Source organism: Heterodontus francisci, chromosome 2 (assembly GCF_036365525.1).
Source record: "Heterodontus francisci isolate sHetFra1 chromosome 2, sHetFra1.hap1, whole genome shotgun sequence".
Taxonomy (NCBI): Eukaryota; Metazoa; Chordata; class Chondrichthyes; order Heterodontiformes; family Heterodontidae; genus Heterodontus; species Heterodontus francisci.
In genome coordinates, this window is record NC_090372.1 from 125037356 (window position 1) to 125058257 (window position 20902).

At 41.4% G+C, this 20902-nt stretch overlaps 1 protein-coding gene across 1 annotated transcript in view; it reads right to left on the reverse strand.

The window, feature by feature from the left end:
- Positions 1-20902, reverse strand: part of LOC137346653 (uncharacterized) — a 132073-nt gene that overhangs the window by 24391 nt on the left and 86780 nt on the right. The window contains exons 13-15 of the mRNA XM_068010300.1: positions 10651-10786; positions 6752-6812; positions 5299-5364 (exon numbers count right to left, since the gene is read on the reverse strand). Of these exons, the coding sequence (XP_067866401.1) occupies positions 5299-5364; positions 6752-6812; positions 10651-10786 (263 nt within the window). The remainder of the gene's footprint in view (positions 1-5298; positions 5365-6751; positions 6813-10650; positions 10787-20902) is intronic.

Genomic DNA, 20902 nt, shown 5'->3' on the forward strand with positions numbered 1-20902 from the left:
TGGGCGCAGAGTTGACGGTTTTAATGACCTTTGCACCAAAACCCTCAAGACCTGACATTTGATTTGATTTGATTCAGAGAAACAGCACTGAAACAGGCCCTTCGGCCCACCGAGTCTGTGCCGACCATTAACCACCCATTTATACTAATCCGACACTAATCCCACATTCCTACCACATCCTCACCTGTCCCTATATTCCCCTACCACCTACCTATACTAGGGGCAATTTATAATGGCCAATTTACCCATCAACCTGCAAGTCTTTTGGCTGTGGGAGGAAACCAGAGCACCTGGAGGAAACCCACGCAGACACAGGGAGAACTTGCAAACTCCACACAGGCAGTACCCAGAATTGAACCCGGGTCGCTGGAGCTGTGAGGCTGCGGTGTTAACCACTGCGCCGCCTGCATCAATCATCTCTCTGCCAAATCTCAACCTTGCAACTCCCTATATTAAACTGCAGCGCCTATTTCTTTGGTCACTGATCAAGCTTGTAAAAATCCTTTTGAATCTGTAAGCATTGATTTTCTAAATATTGCTTTATTCTTTGTTCATTGCTCCCTAAAACCTTCCTTCTCAGTTATATACTTACATCACCATAAAAATGCAATTTTGTCTCGATTTCTCATGCTAGATTTTTGTTTTACATTTTGCTTAAGCTCTGAATTGAGTAGCATTACATCAAGGAAGGTTTTTAATGTCATTAAGACTCCAATGAGCAACATCTTGAATAGTTAGGGCCCCAAGCATCATAAATAACAATGGACCTGCTGCAATGTCTGAATATAGTGAGGTATTTCACCAACATCATCTGACTTTACTGCAAGCATCAGTCTACACAAAAAAAAATCTTAATCCACCCAAACATTTCTCAATCAGAATTCCAATTAACAATTTATGTTCTTTCCTCTCACTCCACAGTTCCTACAAGCTTATCACAATGTGTGTCATCGTGGGCAGTGTTGTACGGACTCGAACCCTGAAGAGACTGGGGGACACAATGGTGCAGGGATTATACAGGGGTATATTCAAGTTGGCAGATGACAAAGCTAGGAGATAATTAACTACAAAAAAGTGGAAAATTGTAAAAGGGCAGTGCTACGACCAGGTGAGAATTTTTAAACACAACGTTTTGAGCTGTCCCTTTGGTGAATCCTTGTTTGCCACTTTCCAATTATAAGGCAAAGAAATGAGCACAAACACGCTTTCTTAGGTTTAAAGATGAAAAGTGAAATTTATTAAAATTTAAACTCTAATTCGCTTAACGCCTACGGATGCACACCAAGCTAGCATGAACATGCGATATACAAATGCAAATAGGGACAGAAAAGAGAAGAGAAATAAAGTGAAGTTTGAGGTAATCTCTGAAGGGGTTTTGTTACTGTAGAATCCTTGACTGAAGATAAGGTCTTGCTTTTCGTTGCGACCCAGTATTCTTAAACATTGTTCACTGTAGGAAACTTTTCTCTCTTGGGGGTTCATGGGCCTTCAATGATTTTCAGTTCCATGAGACAGAGATGAGAGCAGGCGAGAGAGATGTTCTCAATCCAGGAGTCAGGAGCTTTTTTTGACTTCAAACACGGTTTCTCCAAGTTAAAGCTCCCCTAGTTGGCCAAGCAGGTAGTCATGTGAATGACTGATTTGACACTGTCTCTTCTGTGCATTGGGAGCATCTGAGTAGTCAACCTGGAATGCTAGCTTCTCCACTTTCAATGACTGGTAATCAAAAGTCCATTGTGGATTAAATTGGAGCAGGGAGTGGCCCCTTTGTCCTTTCCAAGTACTGTCTGTTACTGTGCAAATGTCTTTCGAGTCAAGAGACTTTTTTTTAAAAAAAAAGTTCTTTCTTTATTCCAGTAACAGTTTAAAAATCAATGTTCATATGCAGAAATTAATGTGCCTCAACCTTGGCAGGTGGGGGCCACATGACAGGCAGACAGATTAACTAATCTGTCAGATCAACTATGGCAGATGCAGTTTAAAATAAAATGTAAATCCGAAGTAAGGATAGCAGCTGGAGTAGAATTTGAATGGGGAAGTACAAGCAGCAGCCCGGGTTGTTGTTGGTGGGAAAGAGAACATGCGGCAGAGCGAGAGTAGGTGGACAAGCACGCATCAGAGAGTGGGTGAGGGCCAGAGAGAGAGCGCGTCGCCAGCCGGGCAAGGACGAGAGAGCGAGCGCGTGCTGCCGGGTGGGCGAGGAGCATAGCAACAGGAGGTGGCCATTTAACACCTCAAGTCTGTTCTGACATTTAATACGATCATGGCTGTCAGACTGCAGAAAGACTGGCAGTGAAGGCAGGAACTAGAGACAATCTTTATGCGCTTTTAAACATTCATTTACAGAGATACACACTATAAACCTGCATGCACCTTCTGACCTAGCAACCACAGTTTCAGTCAGTTCCTTTCTATAGGTGAATCCCCAGTTAATGCCCACCATCTGCATTCAATTAACAATGGCTGATTTGTATATCAACCCCATTTCTCCACTGTTACTTCACATCCCTCTTAATAATAGCCCTTACCTCATGGAAATCTATTCAATTCCTGAGAATAAGAGCAACCCTAGCTTCTCTCTCATCTTTCCACCCCAGTGTAGCCCCAGATAACTGGCACCAATTCTACTAAATTTCCTCTGTACCCCCCCACCCCCGCCATCCTTCCTGACGTGTGACTAGAATTGGATACAATGCTCCAGTTGGGAACCTACTTCGTGATTTATAAAGGTTGAGCATAACTTTCCCACGTTGAACTGCATTTGTTTAGAGTTTTGGTCACTCACTTAATCTGTCTATGCCCCATTACAACTTTATGCTCTCATCTATTCATTACTGTCTTGGCTAACTTAGACTTATCTAAAAACGGACATACAACTCTCCACTCCTTCATTCAAGTTATTGATAAATATCAACAGCGGAGGCCCCAGTACAGGCCACTGGGGAATATCACTTGTCATTACACCAATCAATCCTTTATGCAACCAATTGACAACTTATGTCCCAAGTGTCTCCAATTCCATGTACTTTCATTTTTGCTAATAGGCTGTTGTGCAGAACCTTATCAATTGCCTTCTGCAAGACCGGAGAGAAAATCATTTATCGACATTGTCTTATCCACCATGTTAGTGACCTCCTGAAAAAGTCAGAGTTCTACAGCACAGAAACAGGCCCTTCGGTCCATCGTGTCTGTGCCGGCCATCAAACACCTAACTATTCAAATCCCATTTTCCAGCACTTGGCTCGTAGCCTTGTATACTATGGCGTTTCAAGTGCTCATCTTGTTAAATGTGGTGAGGGCTCCTGCCTCTACCACCTATTCAGGCACTGCGTTCCAGATTCCAACCACCCTTTGGGTGAAAAAATCTTTCCTCAAGTCCCCTCTAAACCTCCTGCACCTTACCTTAAATCAATAGCCAGGGAGCACAGACACGATTAAGGGGTAGATGTTTAACTTTATTGCCTGGCTGTTAAACGTTGTATGGGCAGGACACTGAAAGGTAGTCTGCTGGGGAGCATCACACACCAGGTAACAGAACCTGTTTCTATCATTGCTATTAAAAAATAAATTAACAGGAACATTGTTGAGAAAAATGGTTGGTCTCCAAACAAAAGTATCAATTTAGCAGCAACTTAGACCTCTCTTCCCCCACAAAGGCTGCAGATGCTGGGACAAAAGTCAATTAGATTAGTCAGACAAGTCCATGCTGACTGTCTCTGATCAGCTCTAAGTTGTCCATATGCTCAGTCACTTTGCTCCTGATAGATTCCAGTCACTTCCCCATAAGTGCCGTTAGACTGATTTGTCTGTATTTTACTGGTTTCTCTTTCGAACCCTTCTTAATTAACTGAGACAGATATGCAATTTTCCAAGCCTGAATTCACAGTTCCTGAACCAAGAAAACTTTGACATATTATTCTGAACACAACTGAAATTTCCTCACCCATTTCTTTTAATACTGTAGGGTGGAAACCATTAAGTCCAGGAGTTGTGTCATCTTAAGTCACATTATTTTCTCTATTACGGTTTTAAAAATTATATTAAACCCAGTAACTTTCTCCCGTTGATTTATTTGGCCATGCAGATGAATGTGAAGAACTCCTTTAACAAGCCTGCCATTTCCTTATCTGCATGTGTCTTTAATGGAACAATATTTCCTTTATCTACTCTCTTCCACTTCATCTATAAAATCTTTTACTGTTACCCTCGACATGCCTTGCCTTCCTTTTTACAGCTTTAATACTTCATTGTGGCCATGTGGTGCAATGTTGGCTCAAAAAAACATTGTTCCAAAAAATGCCCCAAATACACTTGAGAAATTTATTGTATTAACGGCTTGTGCTGTTTGGCTTCTCCCAGTCTGAGAGAATTAAAATCTTTCACTATAAATGCTTTACTGTCACTGCATGAGTTTATGATCTCCATATTTATGCATTCTGCTACTATTGCATTACTGTTGGGAGGCCTGTAGACAACTCCCGAAGTCTTGCATCCTTGTTGCTTCTCAATTCCACCCAAAGAGTTTCCACTGCCTGCTCACCCTTACTGATAACCCTTCAGTAAGGATAAGCAGGCACAGAATACAGAGAGGGGAGGAAAAAAGGAGCAAATAAGAGAAAAAGAAAACCAACATAAAGGTAAAGGACAGGTTAAACCGGTAGTGCATTCCGCAACTATCACCAATGCAACAGGAGAATCATTAGTATATGCAATGCACACATTGTGTACATATAATATATATATATATATATATATATACACACATATACACACACACACACAATATACAGTCTACATACATATGGTCTCAACACTGATCTAAGTCATCTGTTGCAAGTCTAGGAAACAGGTATTTACTGCAACACAGGTGTCTGCCTTTTAGCTATCCCTTTTTACCACATCATCACATCTCCTTTCATAATATGGACCAAATTTTTCCCAATTTTTTTTATGCAGCAATTTTCAAGGAGTACCTGGAAGTCATTAAAGTTACATCGATTACATCTTCAAACTCCCTCTCGCATTTTTGCTTTGTTATTCAGTTAATTCTATGCAAATAAATATGGCACATACACAAATCAATTTGTCAGATTCTCAATTGCCTGCATCCAAGTTTCTGTACGAACATGTCAATTTTCTAACAAAGATGTATGAAAACTTCCTCAAATACACTTTTGCTGCAGAACCAATTTTACCAGCCTATGTTTTCTTTCACAATTAAAAATGATGTTTTGATTGCTGCATTTAACAGTTTTCTGCTTTTTGATAAATTCAATATATTAAAAATTTCATACTCACCAAATATTCAAAAAGCTCCTCATTTGTATAGCCAGGTTTGGAAGCATCCGACCTGTATGGTTCAAACTAAAAAACCAACAGAAATGAAAAAAGGCTGATGCAACAAACTACAAGCACCAAATGCATGAAATACACTTGAAATAAACTTAGGATGCTTAGATGACTGACACAAAAACAAAATGCTATGCTGGAAATTCATTTCTTAAAAAGAACAGGTCCACTTATTAATAAGAACATTGTGGACATACTATTGGAATAGATAGGCTAGGGAAAACAAGGAATCATGCATATATGCTAAACAAGCATTGAAGTTAGATGTCAAAGGATTATCGACCCTTGGAATAAGTTAACAGCTCAAGTGTTAAGTATGTTTTTCCTGCAACATTTCAGAAAGCAGTTGGCAAGTTTTTTGTTCTGACTAATATCTCTGCCCACAAAAGGTAGGTGGGATGCTGACATGTATGCTCATAGTCATTTATCTCCCGAAACTGTTTTGATTATGACTGGATTGGGGGGTGGGGGGAGAAAAAAAAGAGCATTGGAGAAGAATTTCCAAGATTTTCTTTTTCTCTGCATTGGCTGAGGGTTTAAAAAAAATCTGTCTCTCTCCCAGGAGATTACATGCTTGCTGGTGGGAAGGAACACTAGCACTCAAAATATTTATTTGATTGATGGATCCGATGATCTTTTTCTGTCATTCTCATTTTTTCACGTTAGCAATGGACTGGGTCCCAAACTTTATATGATTCAGGAATTAGAGTGCTCATTTTAACAGGTCTACCACCAACATTTCAAAATTCAGTGGGTGTCAGCATATAAATGTTTGCTACTTCAGGGAGAAAATCTCACGCTAATGGAGAGCCCCATTTCTCTCCAGAAATGCTGCTCAATACATGTACAACTCGACAATATGTGGAAATTTGTGTACGCGCACAGGGCAAGAATTCTAATCTTTAAAAAGAGGTCAACAGGTTCCATTTCTTCACTCTTTAAACTTTGGGTGGCTGCTGCACATTGGTCTTCTACTTAACAGCTTTAGTTTTCTTTCTTACAAGCTGTGCAACTTTCTGGCACATTGTGCATACCTAAAAATGCTCATGTATGTTTTTGAGATGATCAGGTGAGAATTGTGTCAATATTGCTTTTGATGCTGTTCACGGTTAACTAACCAACACTTGATGTCTTGATTCAGGCACAAAGGATGAATATATTTCCTTCAAATACTCGAGGACTGCCAGTATCTACAGAGCCACGCGCAGCACGAGTCACTGGCTTCTGAAATGTTAACTCTTTCTCTCTCCACAGATGCTGCCAGACCTACTGAGTAGTTCCTGCACTTCATGTTTTTAATTTGTAACAAATAAGTTTGCACTTAATGGCAATGATTATCTGCTATGTACCTACACTAAAATGAACCGCACTCAGGAACTACATATAGCAAACTGCAACTTACCTCACTCTGCATCCAACGATCATCAACATCGGATCCTTTGATGTAATCATTATGATAGCTCCTAGGGAAAAAAAACTCAATTGCATTGCAACGCCAAAGTTAAGAGAAAACCTGCTGACAAAGATGTTCTGCTCTCAAATTGAATCAACTATTTTCTACACAGAAACTGAGAGAAATAAATGGAAATAAAAACTCGACAACTTAGTGGAGATGGTAGCATAGTGGTAATGTCACTGGACTAGTAATCTAGAGTCCCAGGCCAGCAGGTTCAAATCCCACCTCAGCAGCTAGTGGAATTTAAATTCAATTAATTAATTTGTCTGCACTGAGTGTTGCTGGAAGGCACAGAGTGTAAAAAGCCAAGAGGAAAGTTAGGTTTCTTACAGCGTTAAACAGGGATACACAAGCTCTCAGAGTAGCTATTGCTAGTTAATTAGGTAGCTATCTTAAACGGTTTGAGCTCTAGCAGAGCTGACACAGCATAGTTTACAGGGAGCAAAATTTCAGGGGACTCAGTGCTGCTTGTCTGCACTGAGGGCTGCTGGAGGGCACAGAGTGTGAAGCGAGTTTGGTAAGTGAGGGAGTTCAGTAAGGAGGGGAACTATAAATTAAGAGACAATAAATTTGTCTGTACTGACAGCTACTTTGAGCGCGGAGTGTAAAGTGGGAGGTGGTGCATGAGGGAATTCAGTGAGGGATGGGCTCCTTTCTTTTTCTACCTTTTTTCAGCCTCCAGTTGCAGCCTTTCTCTTCGGTACAGGGGAAGCTGCTGATTGGTGAGTAACTGGTAAGTTATTCTGATTGTAATAAATGGGTATGATCTAATTGCCATTACGGAAATGCGGCAACAGGGTGACCAAGGCTGGGAACTGAATATTCAAGAATATCTGGCATTGAGGAAGACTAGGAAGAAAGGAAAAAGGAGGTGGTGCTGTACTGATAATACAGGATGGGATCAGTACATTGTAAGGGAGGATCTCAGATCGGAAGAAAAAAAATGCAGAATCTGAGTGGAGCTAAGAAACAGCAAGGGACAGAAACATTGGTAGTTGTGGTTCAAAGGCCACCAGTGGTGGTAGTGTGGGGGATGGGATTAAAATCAGGAGATTAGAGAAGCATGTAGTATGGGTAATACAGTAATTATGGGTGACTTCAAATCAGCACACAAGACTGGGTAAACCTAATGAGCCCTAATGATGTGAAGGAAAAGTTTCTGGAGTGTGTTGGGACAGTTTTCTAGAGCAGTATGTTGAGGAACCAACTACAGAACAGGCTATTTTAGATCCAGCATTATGTAATGAGAAAGGGCTAATTAATAATCTTGTTGTAAAAGAACCTTTAGGGACGAGTGACCATAATATGATAGAATTTTACATAATGTTTGAAAGTGAGGTAGTTCAATCTGTAGCCAGGGTGTTAAACTTGAACAAAGGAAATCATGAAGGTATGAGGGGCAAATTGGCTGAGGTGGATTGGGAAAATACATGAAAAGATATGACAGTACATAGGCAATGGATAGTCTTCAAAGAATTATTACATAGTTTACAGAAACTATACATTCCTTCAAGGCACAAAAACACAAAAGTAAAGGCAGTTAACGGTTGCTAACAAAGGAAGTTAAGGATTGTATAAGATTAAAAGACCTATAAAGTAGCCAGAAATAGTAGTAAACATGAGGAGTGGGTGGATTTTAGAATACAGCAAAGGAGGACGAACAAACTGATAAAGGGAGAATACAATATGAATGTAAACTAGCAAAAAACAAAACAAAAAAAAGGACTGTAAAGGCTTCTATAGGTATGTATGTAAAAAAGAAAAATGTGGGTCCATTACAGGCAGTCAGGAGAATTTATTATGGGGAATAGAGAAATAGCAGAGAAGCTAAATGATTACTTTGTATCTGTCTTCATTGAGGAAGATACAAGAAATCTCCCAGAATTTGAGATCCAAGGGACTAGGGAGAATGAGGAATTGAAGGAAATTAGTATTAGTAAGGTTGTACTGAAGAAATAAATGGAGCTGAAGGTTGATAAGTCCCCAGGACCTGATCTTCTACATCCCAGAGCGTTGAAAAAGGTAACTATGGAGTTAGTGGATGCATTGGTTTTCATCCAGAATTCTACAGTTTCTGGAACAGTTCCTGCAGATTGGAAGGTCGCAAATGTCTCCCCACTATTTAAGAAGGGAGGGAGAGAGAAAACAGGGAACTGCAGACCTGTTAGCCTTACATCAGTAGTAGGGTAAATGCTAGAAACTATTCTAAAGGATGTGATAAATGGACACTTGGATAATAATGATCTAATTGGGCATTATCAACATGGGTTTATGAATGGAAAATCATGTTTGACAAACCTGTTGCAGGTTTTTTGAGGATGTTACTGACAAAATTGATAAAGGGAAGTCAATGGACGTAGTATACTTGGATTTTCAGAAGGCTTCTGATAAAGTCCCCCACAGGAGGTTGGTTAGCAAAATTAAAGCACATGGGATAGGAGGTAATATACTGGCATGGTTTAAGAATTGGTTAATAGGCAGAAAACAGAGAGTATGAATAAATGGGTCATTCTCACATTGGCAGGCTGTGACTAGTGTGGTACCGCAAGGATCAGTACTTGGGACCCAGCTGTTCACAATATACAACAATGATTTGGATGTGGGGACCAAACGTAATATTTCCAAGTTCGCAGAAGACACAAAACTAGATGGGAATGTGTGCTGTGAGGAAGGTTCAAAGCGGCTTCAAGGGGATTAGGACAGACTTAGTGAGTGGGCAAGAACATGGCAGATGGAATATAATGTGGAAAAATGTGAGGTTATCCATTTTGGTAGGAGGAACAGTCGTGCAGAGTATTTCTTAAATGGTGAGATATTGGAAAGTGTAGATGTACAAAGGGACCTGGGTGTCCTTGTCAATATGTCACTGAAAGCTAACATGCAGGTGCAGCAAGCAATTAAGGCAGATAATGGCATGTTAGCCTTTATCGCAAGAGGAGTTGAGTACAGGAGTAGTGAAGGCTTGCTTCAATTGTATAGAACCTTAGTTAGACTGCACCTGGAGTACTGTGTGCAGTTTTGGTCCCCTTACCTTAGGAAGGATATTATTGCCATAGAGGGAGTGCAACTAAGGTTCACCAGACTCATTCCCGGGATGGCAGCACTGCCCTATGAAGAGAGATTGGGGAAACTGGGCTTGTATTCTCTAGAGTTTCAAAGAACGAGAGGAGATCTCATTGAAACCTACAAAAATACATAAAGGGATAGACATGGTAGATGCAGCTAAGATGTTTCCCCTGGTTGGGAAGTCTAGAACCAGGGGACACAATTTCAAAATTAGGGGGAAGCCATTTAAGACAGGGATGATGAGAAATTTCTTTACTCAGAGGGCTGTGCATCTTTGGAATTCCCTACCCCAGAGGGCTGTGGAAGCTCAGTCATCGAGTATGTTTCAAGCAGTGATCAACAGCTTTCTAAATACAAATGACATAAGGGGATATGGGGATAGTGTGGGAAAAAGGCATTGAAGTGGATGATCAGCCATGATTGTATTGAATGGTGGAACAGGCTCGACGGACTGAATGGCCTACTCCTATGTTCCTATCTATAATATAAAGAACACTTTAAATTTCACTGATAGATATGCAGAATACTGATGTCCAATCAGGGACAGAGAGACTAAGAAGGAGATCCAAAGCTTCGTTAAAGAAATTGGGGTTTTCAGGATGTTTCTAAAAGCAGAAGAGGTGCCAAAGCAGAAGGGTTTAGGGAGGGAATTCCAGAGCAGGACTCCGATTGCTGTCATCCAGAACCCAAATAATAGCGGCAGTATTTAATTTTACTTTGTCCTCAGTAGAAATATTTATATTCTTCAGTAAATGATATTGCCTGAAAACTTTGCTTACCTCATCAGTTCCCCTCTCCTGTAATCATCTCCAGAGTCTCGAATATTGTCTCCTCTCCAATCCCTATTAAAGGTTTCTTCAGATTTTATATTTTTCCTCCATTCGTCATGCATAAACTCTCCAGCTGATCTGTAATCTTCAGAAAGCAATACATATGAACTCTATTTAAAGATTACATAGCAAATAAAGGATTTCTGCACGTGGAAGAGGACAAGAAAACAAGAGGAAAACTGACATGCTCAATGATCTACACCATGGTTGTCCAACATATGGCCTGTGGGCAGAATTTGTCCCTCCGGCCCGCAGATATAAACTGCCAGAATATTGGGCAGCTATAAGTTTTCTACAACCCGATCCCACATGTGGCTGTGCCCAGCAGAGAGGCGGCATTCACGACCTGCTTCTGTTGCCCACATTTATGGTAAGTGCACAGATGGGGGGGGGGGGGGGGGGGGAATGAGAAGAGAAAGTAAGAAAGTGGTCACGGTCACTCCTATCAGATGGACATCTATCCGGAATATTCAGCATTGCTACATCAAATGTGCAGGCAGAGACTGAAGTTATGCAAGCACAACAATGCCAGGTATGTTAGTAAATCAGTGTGCAACACAGTGACAAGAAAGCTAATCAATAAATTAATCTTCTCATTTAAAGCTCAACAAAAATGTATGTTAGTTTTAGTTTAGAGATACAGCACTGAAACAGGCCCTTCAGCCCACCGAGTCTGTGCCGACCATCAACCACCCATTTATACTAATCCTACACTAATCCCATATTCCTACCACATCCCCACCTGTCCCTATATTTCCCTACCACCTACCTATACTAGGGGCAATTTATAATGGCCAATTAACCTATCAACCTGCAAGTCTTTGGCATGCGGGAGGAAACCGGAGCACTCGGAGGAAACCCACGCAGACTCAGGGAGAACTTGCAAACTCCACACAGGCAGTACTCAGAATTGAACCCGGGTCGCTGGAGCTGTGAGGCTGCGGTGCTAACCACTGTGCCACTGTGCTGCCCCTTGTTCTTGTTTTCATTAAGATAAATTTTTAATGCCTTTATCTTTCTGAAATGTTCTAACTGCCCCCCTAAGTAGGGCAAAAATTGTAATGTGGCCCCCAGCCCGAAAAGGTTGGACACCCTCGATCTACACAAACAAACTTTTGTGATGAGGTGAAGTAAATATTGGGTAACCTGGTATATTTTCTCAATTTGCAGAGTCGACATTAAGTATTTATTGATTAATCAAGAATCATATGCAGATACCAAGAGTATTAAGAAAAGGGATTAAGCAATTTGTTTTATATACAAGAACATAAATAAGTAAAAAAGGATAGTCAAAGACAGGCGGGACTACTTGGAGATGATAGCGAACTCTTATCTCAGATACATCAAGACTACAGAAACCGGCCATTCGGCCCAACGAGTCCAGGCCGGCATTCATGCTACATATGAGCCTCCTCACATTCCTCTTCATCTAACCATATAAGCACACCCTTCAATTCCTTTCTCCATCATGGGCTTACCTAGCTTCCTCTAATTTATCTGTGCTGTTTTACTCCTTGTGGTCATGTGTTCCACATTCTTGTCAATCATTGGGTTAAAAAAAACCTTTTTTCTGAATTTCTCATCGGATTTATTAATGACTCGCCTATACTTCTGGCCGCCAGCTTTGGTCTGCCCAACAAGTGGTAACATCTTCATGTTTACTCTATCAAACTATTTCAGTTTGGTCGCTGAGTGGTTGTAAACAGAGCACAATGTAAACAAAGTATATAAGTTGGGAATTTGGTGCAGGAAGAGGAAGGAGGTGTGGCTTTTTGGCTTCAGTACTTCTAGTGGTTCATGTAAGCTTGAGACAGTAAGTAAAATCTGTCCAGTGTTTTATTGCTCTGTGCAATTTAGTGTGTAGAAAAGGAAAAAAAACTTAGGTTTAGTAACAAGTAATGACCCAGATTTAGTTAACAGCTCAACAGTGCATGAACATTTTTCAAATAGCGATCATATTGTCATCGAGGTCAATGTAGTGTTTAAACAGAAACAGGAGGAGCCTGAAGTGGCCAGGGTCCCCGCAGCCACCCATCCAGCTGCCAGAGATTCTCAGGATGGCATCTTAAAGGAATGGTTCAGTTCACATGAGGTTCTGCAGCCATGTGACTCAGAAATGCTGAGCCCATTGCTCACCGCAACTCCCAATAGGAAGCATTCCAACAGTCAATAAATCCTTCCATTTCACTGACACCCATTGCTCATCTTCTATTCCATATCGTGTTTGTCAAATTTGCATACAAACATTCGAATTAAGAGCAGCAGTAGGCCATTCAGCCCCTGGAAACTGCTACACCATTTGATAAGATCATGGCTGATCTGATTGTGGCCTCTATTTTGCTGTCTACCCCTGTACCCTTAGATTCTTTATTGACAAGGGAGTCAATCTAACAGCCTTAAAAATATTCAATGACTCCGCCTCCACTGCTCTACAGGGAAGAGAATTCCACAGACAAATGACCCTCAGAAAAAAATTTCTCATCTTCAACTTAAACTGTCTCCTGGTTCCAGTCTCTCTCGTATGGGGAAAACATCCTCTCAGCATCTACCCTGTCAAGCCCCAAGGTCTTGTGTTTCAACAAGATCACCTCCCATTCTTCTAAACTCCAATGGATACAGGCCCAACCAGTCCAACTTTTCCTCATAACTCCTTCATTCCAGGAATCACTCAAGCGAGCCTGCTCTGAATTGCTTCTAATGCAATGATTTCATTTCTTAAATAAGGTGGCCAAAACTGTACACAGCACTTCAGATGAGGTCTCACCAATGCCCTGTACAACTGTAGCAAAACTTCCTTACTGTTATATTCCATTCCCCTTGCAATAAATGCAAAAATCCATTTGCTTTTCTAATCGCTTGCTGTACCAGCATAGAAACATTTTGATTCATGTACCAGGACGCCCCGATGCCTCTGCACTGCAGATGTCTGCAATCCCTCCATCCAAATAGTATACTATTTTTCTGCTCTTCCTACCAAAGTGAAATTGTTCATATTTTCCCACATTTTACTCCATCTGCCAAATCTTTACCCATTTAACCTATCCATATCCCTTTGCAGACTTACGTCCTCCTCACAACTTACTCTCGGACCTATCTTTGTCATCAGCAAACTAAGCAACCATACATTCAACCCCTTCATTCATTTAAATAGATTGTAAACAGTTGAGGCCCTAGCAGTGATCCCTGTGGCACTCCACTAGTTACAGCTTGCCAACCCGAAAATGATTCATTTATCCCTACTTCCTGTTAGCTAACCTATCCTCTATCCATGACAGTATGTACACCATGAGCCCTTATTTTGTGTAGTATGTGGCACCTTATCACATGCCTTTTGGAAATCTAAGTACACCACATCTACAAGTTCCCCTTTATCCACCTTGCTTGTTACTTCCTCAAAGAACTCTAATAAATTAGTCAAACATGATTTCCCTTTCACAAAACCCATGTTGACTAATTGTGTTAAAGATTTTCTAAGTACCCTGCTATAACCTCAATAGATTCTAGCATTTTCCCCTTGACAGATGTTAGGCTAACTGGCCTGTAGTTTCCAGATTTCTGTCTCCCTCCATTCGTAAATAGAGGAGTTACATACTGATTTTTCAATCTGATGGGCCCGTTCCATAATCTGGGGAATTTTGCAAAATTACAACGAATGCATTTACTATCTCGCAGCCACTTATTTTAAGACCCGAGGATGAAGTCCAGCAGGTCCTTGGGACTGGTCAGCCTTTAGTTCTTATTTGCAAGTACCCTTTCCCTGGTGACAATTGTTTCAAGTTCCTCTTTCCTCCCTTTCACCTCTTGATTTACAAGTATTTCTGGGATGTTATTCATGTCTGCTACAGTAAGGACAGACACAAAATATCTGTTCAACGCTTCCAGAATCACTCTCCAGAGGACCCACGTTCACTTTTGTTACACTTTTCCTTTTTAAAATATTTGTAGAAACTCTTATCTGTTTTAATATTTCTAGCCAGCTTTCTCTTACTCTAATTCCCGTCATTCTTCACTTGTTTTTAAATTCTGTCCAATTTTCTGACCTGCCACTAATCTTGGCAGAATTGTATGCTTTTTCTTTCAATTTGATACTATCTTTAACTTCCTTAGTTAGCCATAAATGGTGCATCCTTCTTTCTTTCTCACTGGAATGCATCTTTGCTGAGTGTTTATGAAATATCTCCTTAAATGTCTGCCACTGCATCTCCACTGACCTACCCCTTAAGCTAATTTCCCAGTTCACCTTAGCCAGCTGGGTCTTCATACCCTTGTAACTGCCTTTTATTTAAGTCAAAAACACCTGTTAGACCCACTCTTCTCTCCCTCAAACCGAATGTGAAATTCAATAACGTTATGATCACTGCCACCTAGAGGCTCCTTTATTATGAGCTCATTAATTAAGCCTCATTACACACCATCAGGTATAGAATAGGCTGCTGTCAGGTTGGCTCTAAGAAATTGTCCCAAAAACACTATGAACTCATCTTCCAGGCTATCTTTGCCAATCTGATCCGTCCCATTTGTTTAGATTATAAATCACTCCTGATTATTGCCGTGCCTTTCTTATTATGCTCCTATTATTTCTTCCTGTATACTCCATCGTATAATGTAGTTACTATTAGGGGGCCTATAAACTGCTCCTTCAGGTAACTTCTTACCTTTGATATTTCTCATCTCTACCCAAATTGATTCTCCATCTTGATCTTCAAAACTATCATCTCTCATGATTGTCCCAATGTCATTCTTAATTAACAGAGCTACCCACCTTTTCCTAGCTTCAAGTCTGTCCAAAATGTCAAGTAACCATGAATATTCAGGTCCCAACCCTAATCACCTTGTAGCCACGTCTCTGTATTGGCTATCAAATCAAACATATTCATTTCTATTTGAGCGAACAATTCATCCGTTTTGTTATGAATGCAATGGGCATTCAGATACAGAGCCTTTGTTTTACGACTTGTGAAAACTCGGGCCATATCTGCTGGCACACTCTTAAGTTTGTGTGCTCTGTCCCTTCCTGCCACACTATCATTACCCTTTTTGCTACCATGCTCTGTCTTGTCCTTTCCCTTTAATTTACCACACCTTCCCTCACCCCCACCAGTTAGTTCAAAGCCCTCTTTACCGCCCAAGTAAAACGACTTTATTAGAGTTCTTGAAGGATGCAACAAGCAGGGTGGAAGTTACTGATTGTCTCCGCTTCCACCATCTTTATAAGCAGTAAGTTCCAGGTCATTACCACCCGCTGCATAAAAAAAAATGTTTCCTCATATCCCCCCTGCATCCTTTGCCCAAAACTTCCAGTGTCCCCTAATCCTTGTACCATTTGTTAATGGGAGCAGTTTTTCCTTGTCTAATTTATCTAAGCCTGTAATCTCGTACACTTCTATTAAATCTCCCCTCAATCTTCTTGCTTCTAAGCAGAACTAACCCAGCTTTTCCAACCTAACCTTGTAACTAAAATCCTCCATCCCTGGAACCATTATGGTAAATCTCCTCTGCACCGTCTCAAGGGCCCTCACATCCTTCCTGAAGTGTGGTGGCCAGAACTGAATGCAATACTCCATTAGGGACCTAAACCAGAGTTTTATAAAGGTTCAGCACAACTTCCCTGCTTCTGTACTCAATGTCTCTATTTATGAAGCCCAATATCCCATAAGCTTTATTAACCACTCTCTCAATATGTCCTGCAACCTACAAAGATTTATGAACATGCATCCCCAGGCCCCTCTGTTCCTGCACACGCTTTAGAACTGTGCCATTAAGTATATATTGCCTCGCACTATTCCTTCTGCCAAATTGCATCACCTCACACTTGTCAGTATTAAATTTCATCTACCACCTCTGACCATTCTGCTAGCCTATGTCCTGTTGCAGGTGGCTCATATCATCCTCACTTTTTGCCACACCTCTAAGTTTGATGCCATCAGCAAAGTTTGAGATTCAGCTCTGGCAAACGGTTAATTAGCAGGGTGTCACATCACGGCCTCAACTATTTAAAATATATACTAATGACTTGGATGAAAGGACTGAGTGTATTGTTGCCAAATGTGCAGATAATACAAACTTAGGCAAGAAAGCAAGTTGTGAGGAGGACAGAGTCTGCAAAAGGATATAGACAGGGTAAGTGAGTGGGCAAAAATTTGACAGATGAAGTATAATGTGGGTAAGTGTCAGGTTGTCCACTTTGGTGGGAATAAAAAAAAATTAAATGGAGAGACTTCAGAATGTTGCCAGAGAGGGGGATCTGGGTGTGCCTGTACAGGAATCACAAAAAATTAGCATGCAGATAGATGAAGTAATTAGGATGGTAAATGGAATGCTGGCCTTTATTGCAAGGGGGACGGAGTATAAAAGTAGGGAACTCTTGCTACAACAGTACAGGGAGTTGGTGAGACAACACCTAGAGTACTGCATACAGTTTTGGTCTTCTTATTTATGGAGGGATATACTTGCATTGGAGGCAGTTCAGAGAAGGTTCACTTGGTTGATTCCCGGGTGAAGGGGATGTCTTATGAGAAAAGGTTGAGCCTATACACATCGGAGTTTTGAAGAATGAGAGGTGATCTTATTGAAACACAAGATTCTGAGGGGGCTTGACAGGAAAGATGCAGAGAGGATGTTTTCCCTCATGGGGAAATCTAGAACTCGGGAACACAAATTCAAAATAAGGGGTATTCCATTCAAGACAGATGAGGAGGAATTTCTTCTGAGGGTTGTTAAATCCTTGGAATTTTCTAACCCAGAGAGCAGTGAAGGCTGGGTTACTGAATAGGCTGAGCTGGACAGACTTTTGACCTACAAGGGAGTCAAGGATTATGAAGGGCAGGCAGGAAAGTGGAATTAAGACCACAATCAGATCGGCTATGATCTTACTGAATGGCAGAGCAGGCTCAAGGGGTCAAAATGACTTGGTCCTATTTCTTATGTTCTCATTCCTGTAATACCATTTACCTTAAAGCTGATGTCCACTGGGGAGGCGAGAGGCAACAGTAGAAATAACTGGACAACGTAGACTTGAAATACAGTTTATGGTACCTAAACATTTGCACTGAATGACACATTAACACCCATCTAAACTATAAAAACTTGTGAAACCTTGTAAAACTATAAAAACTTTTTCTTTTCCCATTACTTCTACATGGTCCTGTCCTGGTGGCTTCAGCAGAGCTAGAGGCATGCGGTTTCTTCCCTTTGTGACAGAAAACCACATCTGCCAAAATGAAATATATTAATTTCGTCATATGAACACTATTTTTGAAGACTTACTGGACATCGAACATAACTGGTTTAAAAAAGACCACAGAACAGTGGCTGAAAACATGACTGCACATTTGTATTCTAAAAGACACTGGCAATGGGAGTACTCCCTGATCCAATTAGCCAGAGTCATTGTGTATCTAAGAGCCAGCATTCCCCACCACAAACTTCACAGGCAGGCTGCTCAAAACAAGGAGCTAGTCACATGACTAACCTGCTGTCCAACCTGGGGCTTTTTGAATTGTGCCTGACGCAGAAAGGAACAGTCTGCAATTGACCTTCAAGGAGGAAGGTCTCCCTCTCTCTCTTACGCAAAGTTCCAGGGACCCACAGAAGTAACTTAAGCTTCAAGACAGAAGACTCCTGCAGCCGTCCGGTACCAACTAAACAAGTTTGAAAGTGTGCAAAGGGCCCCAACGAGAACTGCAAGACTTAACTTCAATCAAGATTGCACAGCAAACCCAAAACTAATAATGGAATTCCATTAATTTCAAACCCCCATCCTTTAATTCTTTCTCCTTCTGTGTCTCTATTTGCACCTGCTTATCACGTATGCATGGTAGCATGGTTGTGTATTTTTAATAGTTTTAACTGAGTTAGACTTTTAAGGTTAGTAAACTTACACCTTTCTTGTTTAAATCTGAGAAAACCTGTCTGGTTAATTTCTTTACAATTACAATTAGAGAGCAGTGAGCAAGCACTCACTGAGGAGAAGCTAAAGACACTTAAAAGTTAAACCCTGTTACGGCCAAACCAGGAAAAGGCCTACTGGTGAGACCTGGACCCCTTTTCTCACCTGGTCATAACACCTTGCTCTGACCAATAAGGTGCAACAGAAGGGGTGTTACTGGACCTAATCCTAGGGAATGAGACCAGACAAGTGGTAGATGTGTCAGTGGGGGAGCATTTTGGGGATAGTGACCATAACTCTAAGATTTAAGGTAGTTATGGAAAAGGACAAAGATGGACCGGAAATAAAGGTACTGAATTGGGGGAAGGCTGATTTCAATATGATAAAACAGAATCTGGCCAAAGTGGACTGGGAGCAGCTACTTGTAGGAAAGTCTACACCAGACCAGTGGGAGTCATTCAAAAAGGAAAGAGTGAGTGTTCAGGGCCAACATGTTCCCATAAAAGGTGAAGGGTAGGACTAATGTCCAAGGAACCCTGATGTCAAAGGGATATAGAGGATTGGTTAAGGGAAAAAAAAAAAGGCTTATGGCAGATTCAGTGGGCTGAAAACAGCAGAGGCCCTAGAGGAGTATAGCAAGTGTAGGGGGTGTACTTAAAAAAGTAAAAAAGGGTTCAATTCTGGATACTGCCTGTGCGGAGTTTGCAAGTTCTCCCTGTGACTGCATGGGTTTTCGCCGGGTGCTCCGGTTTCCTCCCACAGCCAAAGACTTGCAGGTTGATAGGTAAATTGGCCATTATAAATTGCCCCTAGTATAGGTAGGCGGTAGGGGAATTGAGGGAAGGTGGGGATGTGGTAGGAATATGGGATTAATGTAGGATTAGTATAAAATGGGTGGTTGATGGTCGGCACAGACTCGGTGGGCTGAAGGGCCTGTTTCAGTGCTGTATCTCTAAATAAAATAAATAACTAGGAGAGCAAAGATGGGGCATGGAAAAACACTGGCGGGCAAGATAAAGGAAAATCCCAAGGCATTTTAGAAGTATATTAAGGGTGAGGATAACCAGGAAAAGGGTAGGGCCCATTAGGGACCAAAGTGGCAATCTCTACGTAGAGCCGGAGGACATAGGTGAGGTTTTAAATGACTACTTTTCATCCGTGTTCACTATGGAGAAGGATAATGTAGGTGTAGAGATCAGGGAGGGGGACAGTGATATACTTGAACAAATTAGCATTGAAAGGGAGGAAGTATTAGCTGTTTTAGCGGGCTTAAAAGTGGATAAATCCCCAGACCCAGATGAGATGTATCCCAGGCTGTTATGAGAGGCAAAGGTGGAGCTAGCAGGGGCTTGGACACAAATTTTCAAATCCTCTCTGGCCACAGGAGAGGTGCCAGAGGACTGGACAACAGCAAATGTGGTACCATTATTCAAGAAGGGTAGCAGGGATAAACCAGGTAATTAAAGGCCGGTGTGTCTAACATCAGTGGTAGGGAAACTATTGGAAAAAATTCTGAGGGATACCATTAATCTCCACTTGGAGAGGCAGGGATTAATCAAGGATAGTCAGCATGGTTTGTCGGGGGAGACTGTGTCTAACAAGCTTGACTGACTTTTTCCAAGGAGGTGAGTAGGTGTGTAGATGAGGGTGAAGCAGTTGATATAGTCTACATGAATATCAGTAAGGCTTTTGATAAGGTCCCGCATGGGAGATTGGTTAAGAAGGTAAGAGCCCATGGGCTCCAGGGCAACTTAGCAAATTGGATCCAAAATTGGCTTAGTGCAGGAGGCAGAGGGTGATGGCCGAGGGTTGTTTTTGCGAGTGGAAGCCTGTGACCAGTGGTGTACCGCAGGGATCGGTTCTGGGACCCTTGCAGTTTGTCGTGTACATTAATGATTTAGATGTGAATATAGGAGGTATGATCAGTAAGTTCGCAGATGACACGAAAATTGGTGGTCTCAAATAGTTAGGAGGAAAGCCTTAGATTACAGGATGATACAGATGGACAGAGCAGTGGCAAATGGAATTTAATCCTGAGAAGTGTGAGGTGATGCATTTTAGGAGGATTAACAAGGCAAGGGAATATACAATGAATGGTAGGACCCTAGGAAGTACAGAGGGACCTTGGTGTACTTGTCCATAGATCACTGAAGGCAGCAGCACAGGTAGATAAGGTGGTTAGGAAGGCACATGGGATACTTGCCTTTATTAGCCGAGACATAGAATACAAGAGCAGGGTGGTTATAATGGAGCTGTATAAAATGCTAGTTAGGTCACAGCTGGAGTTCTGTGTACAGTTCTGGTCGCCATACT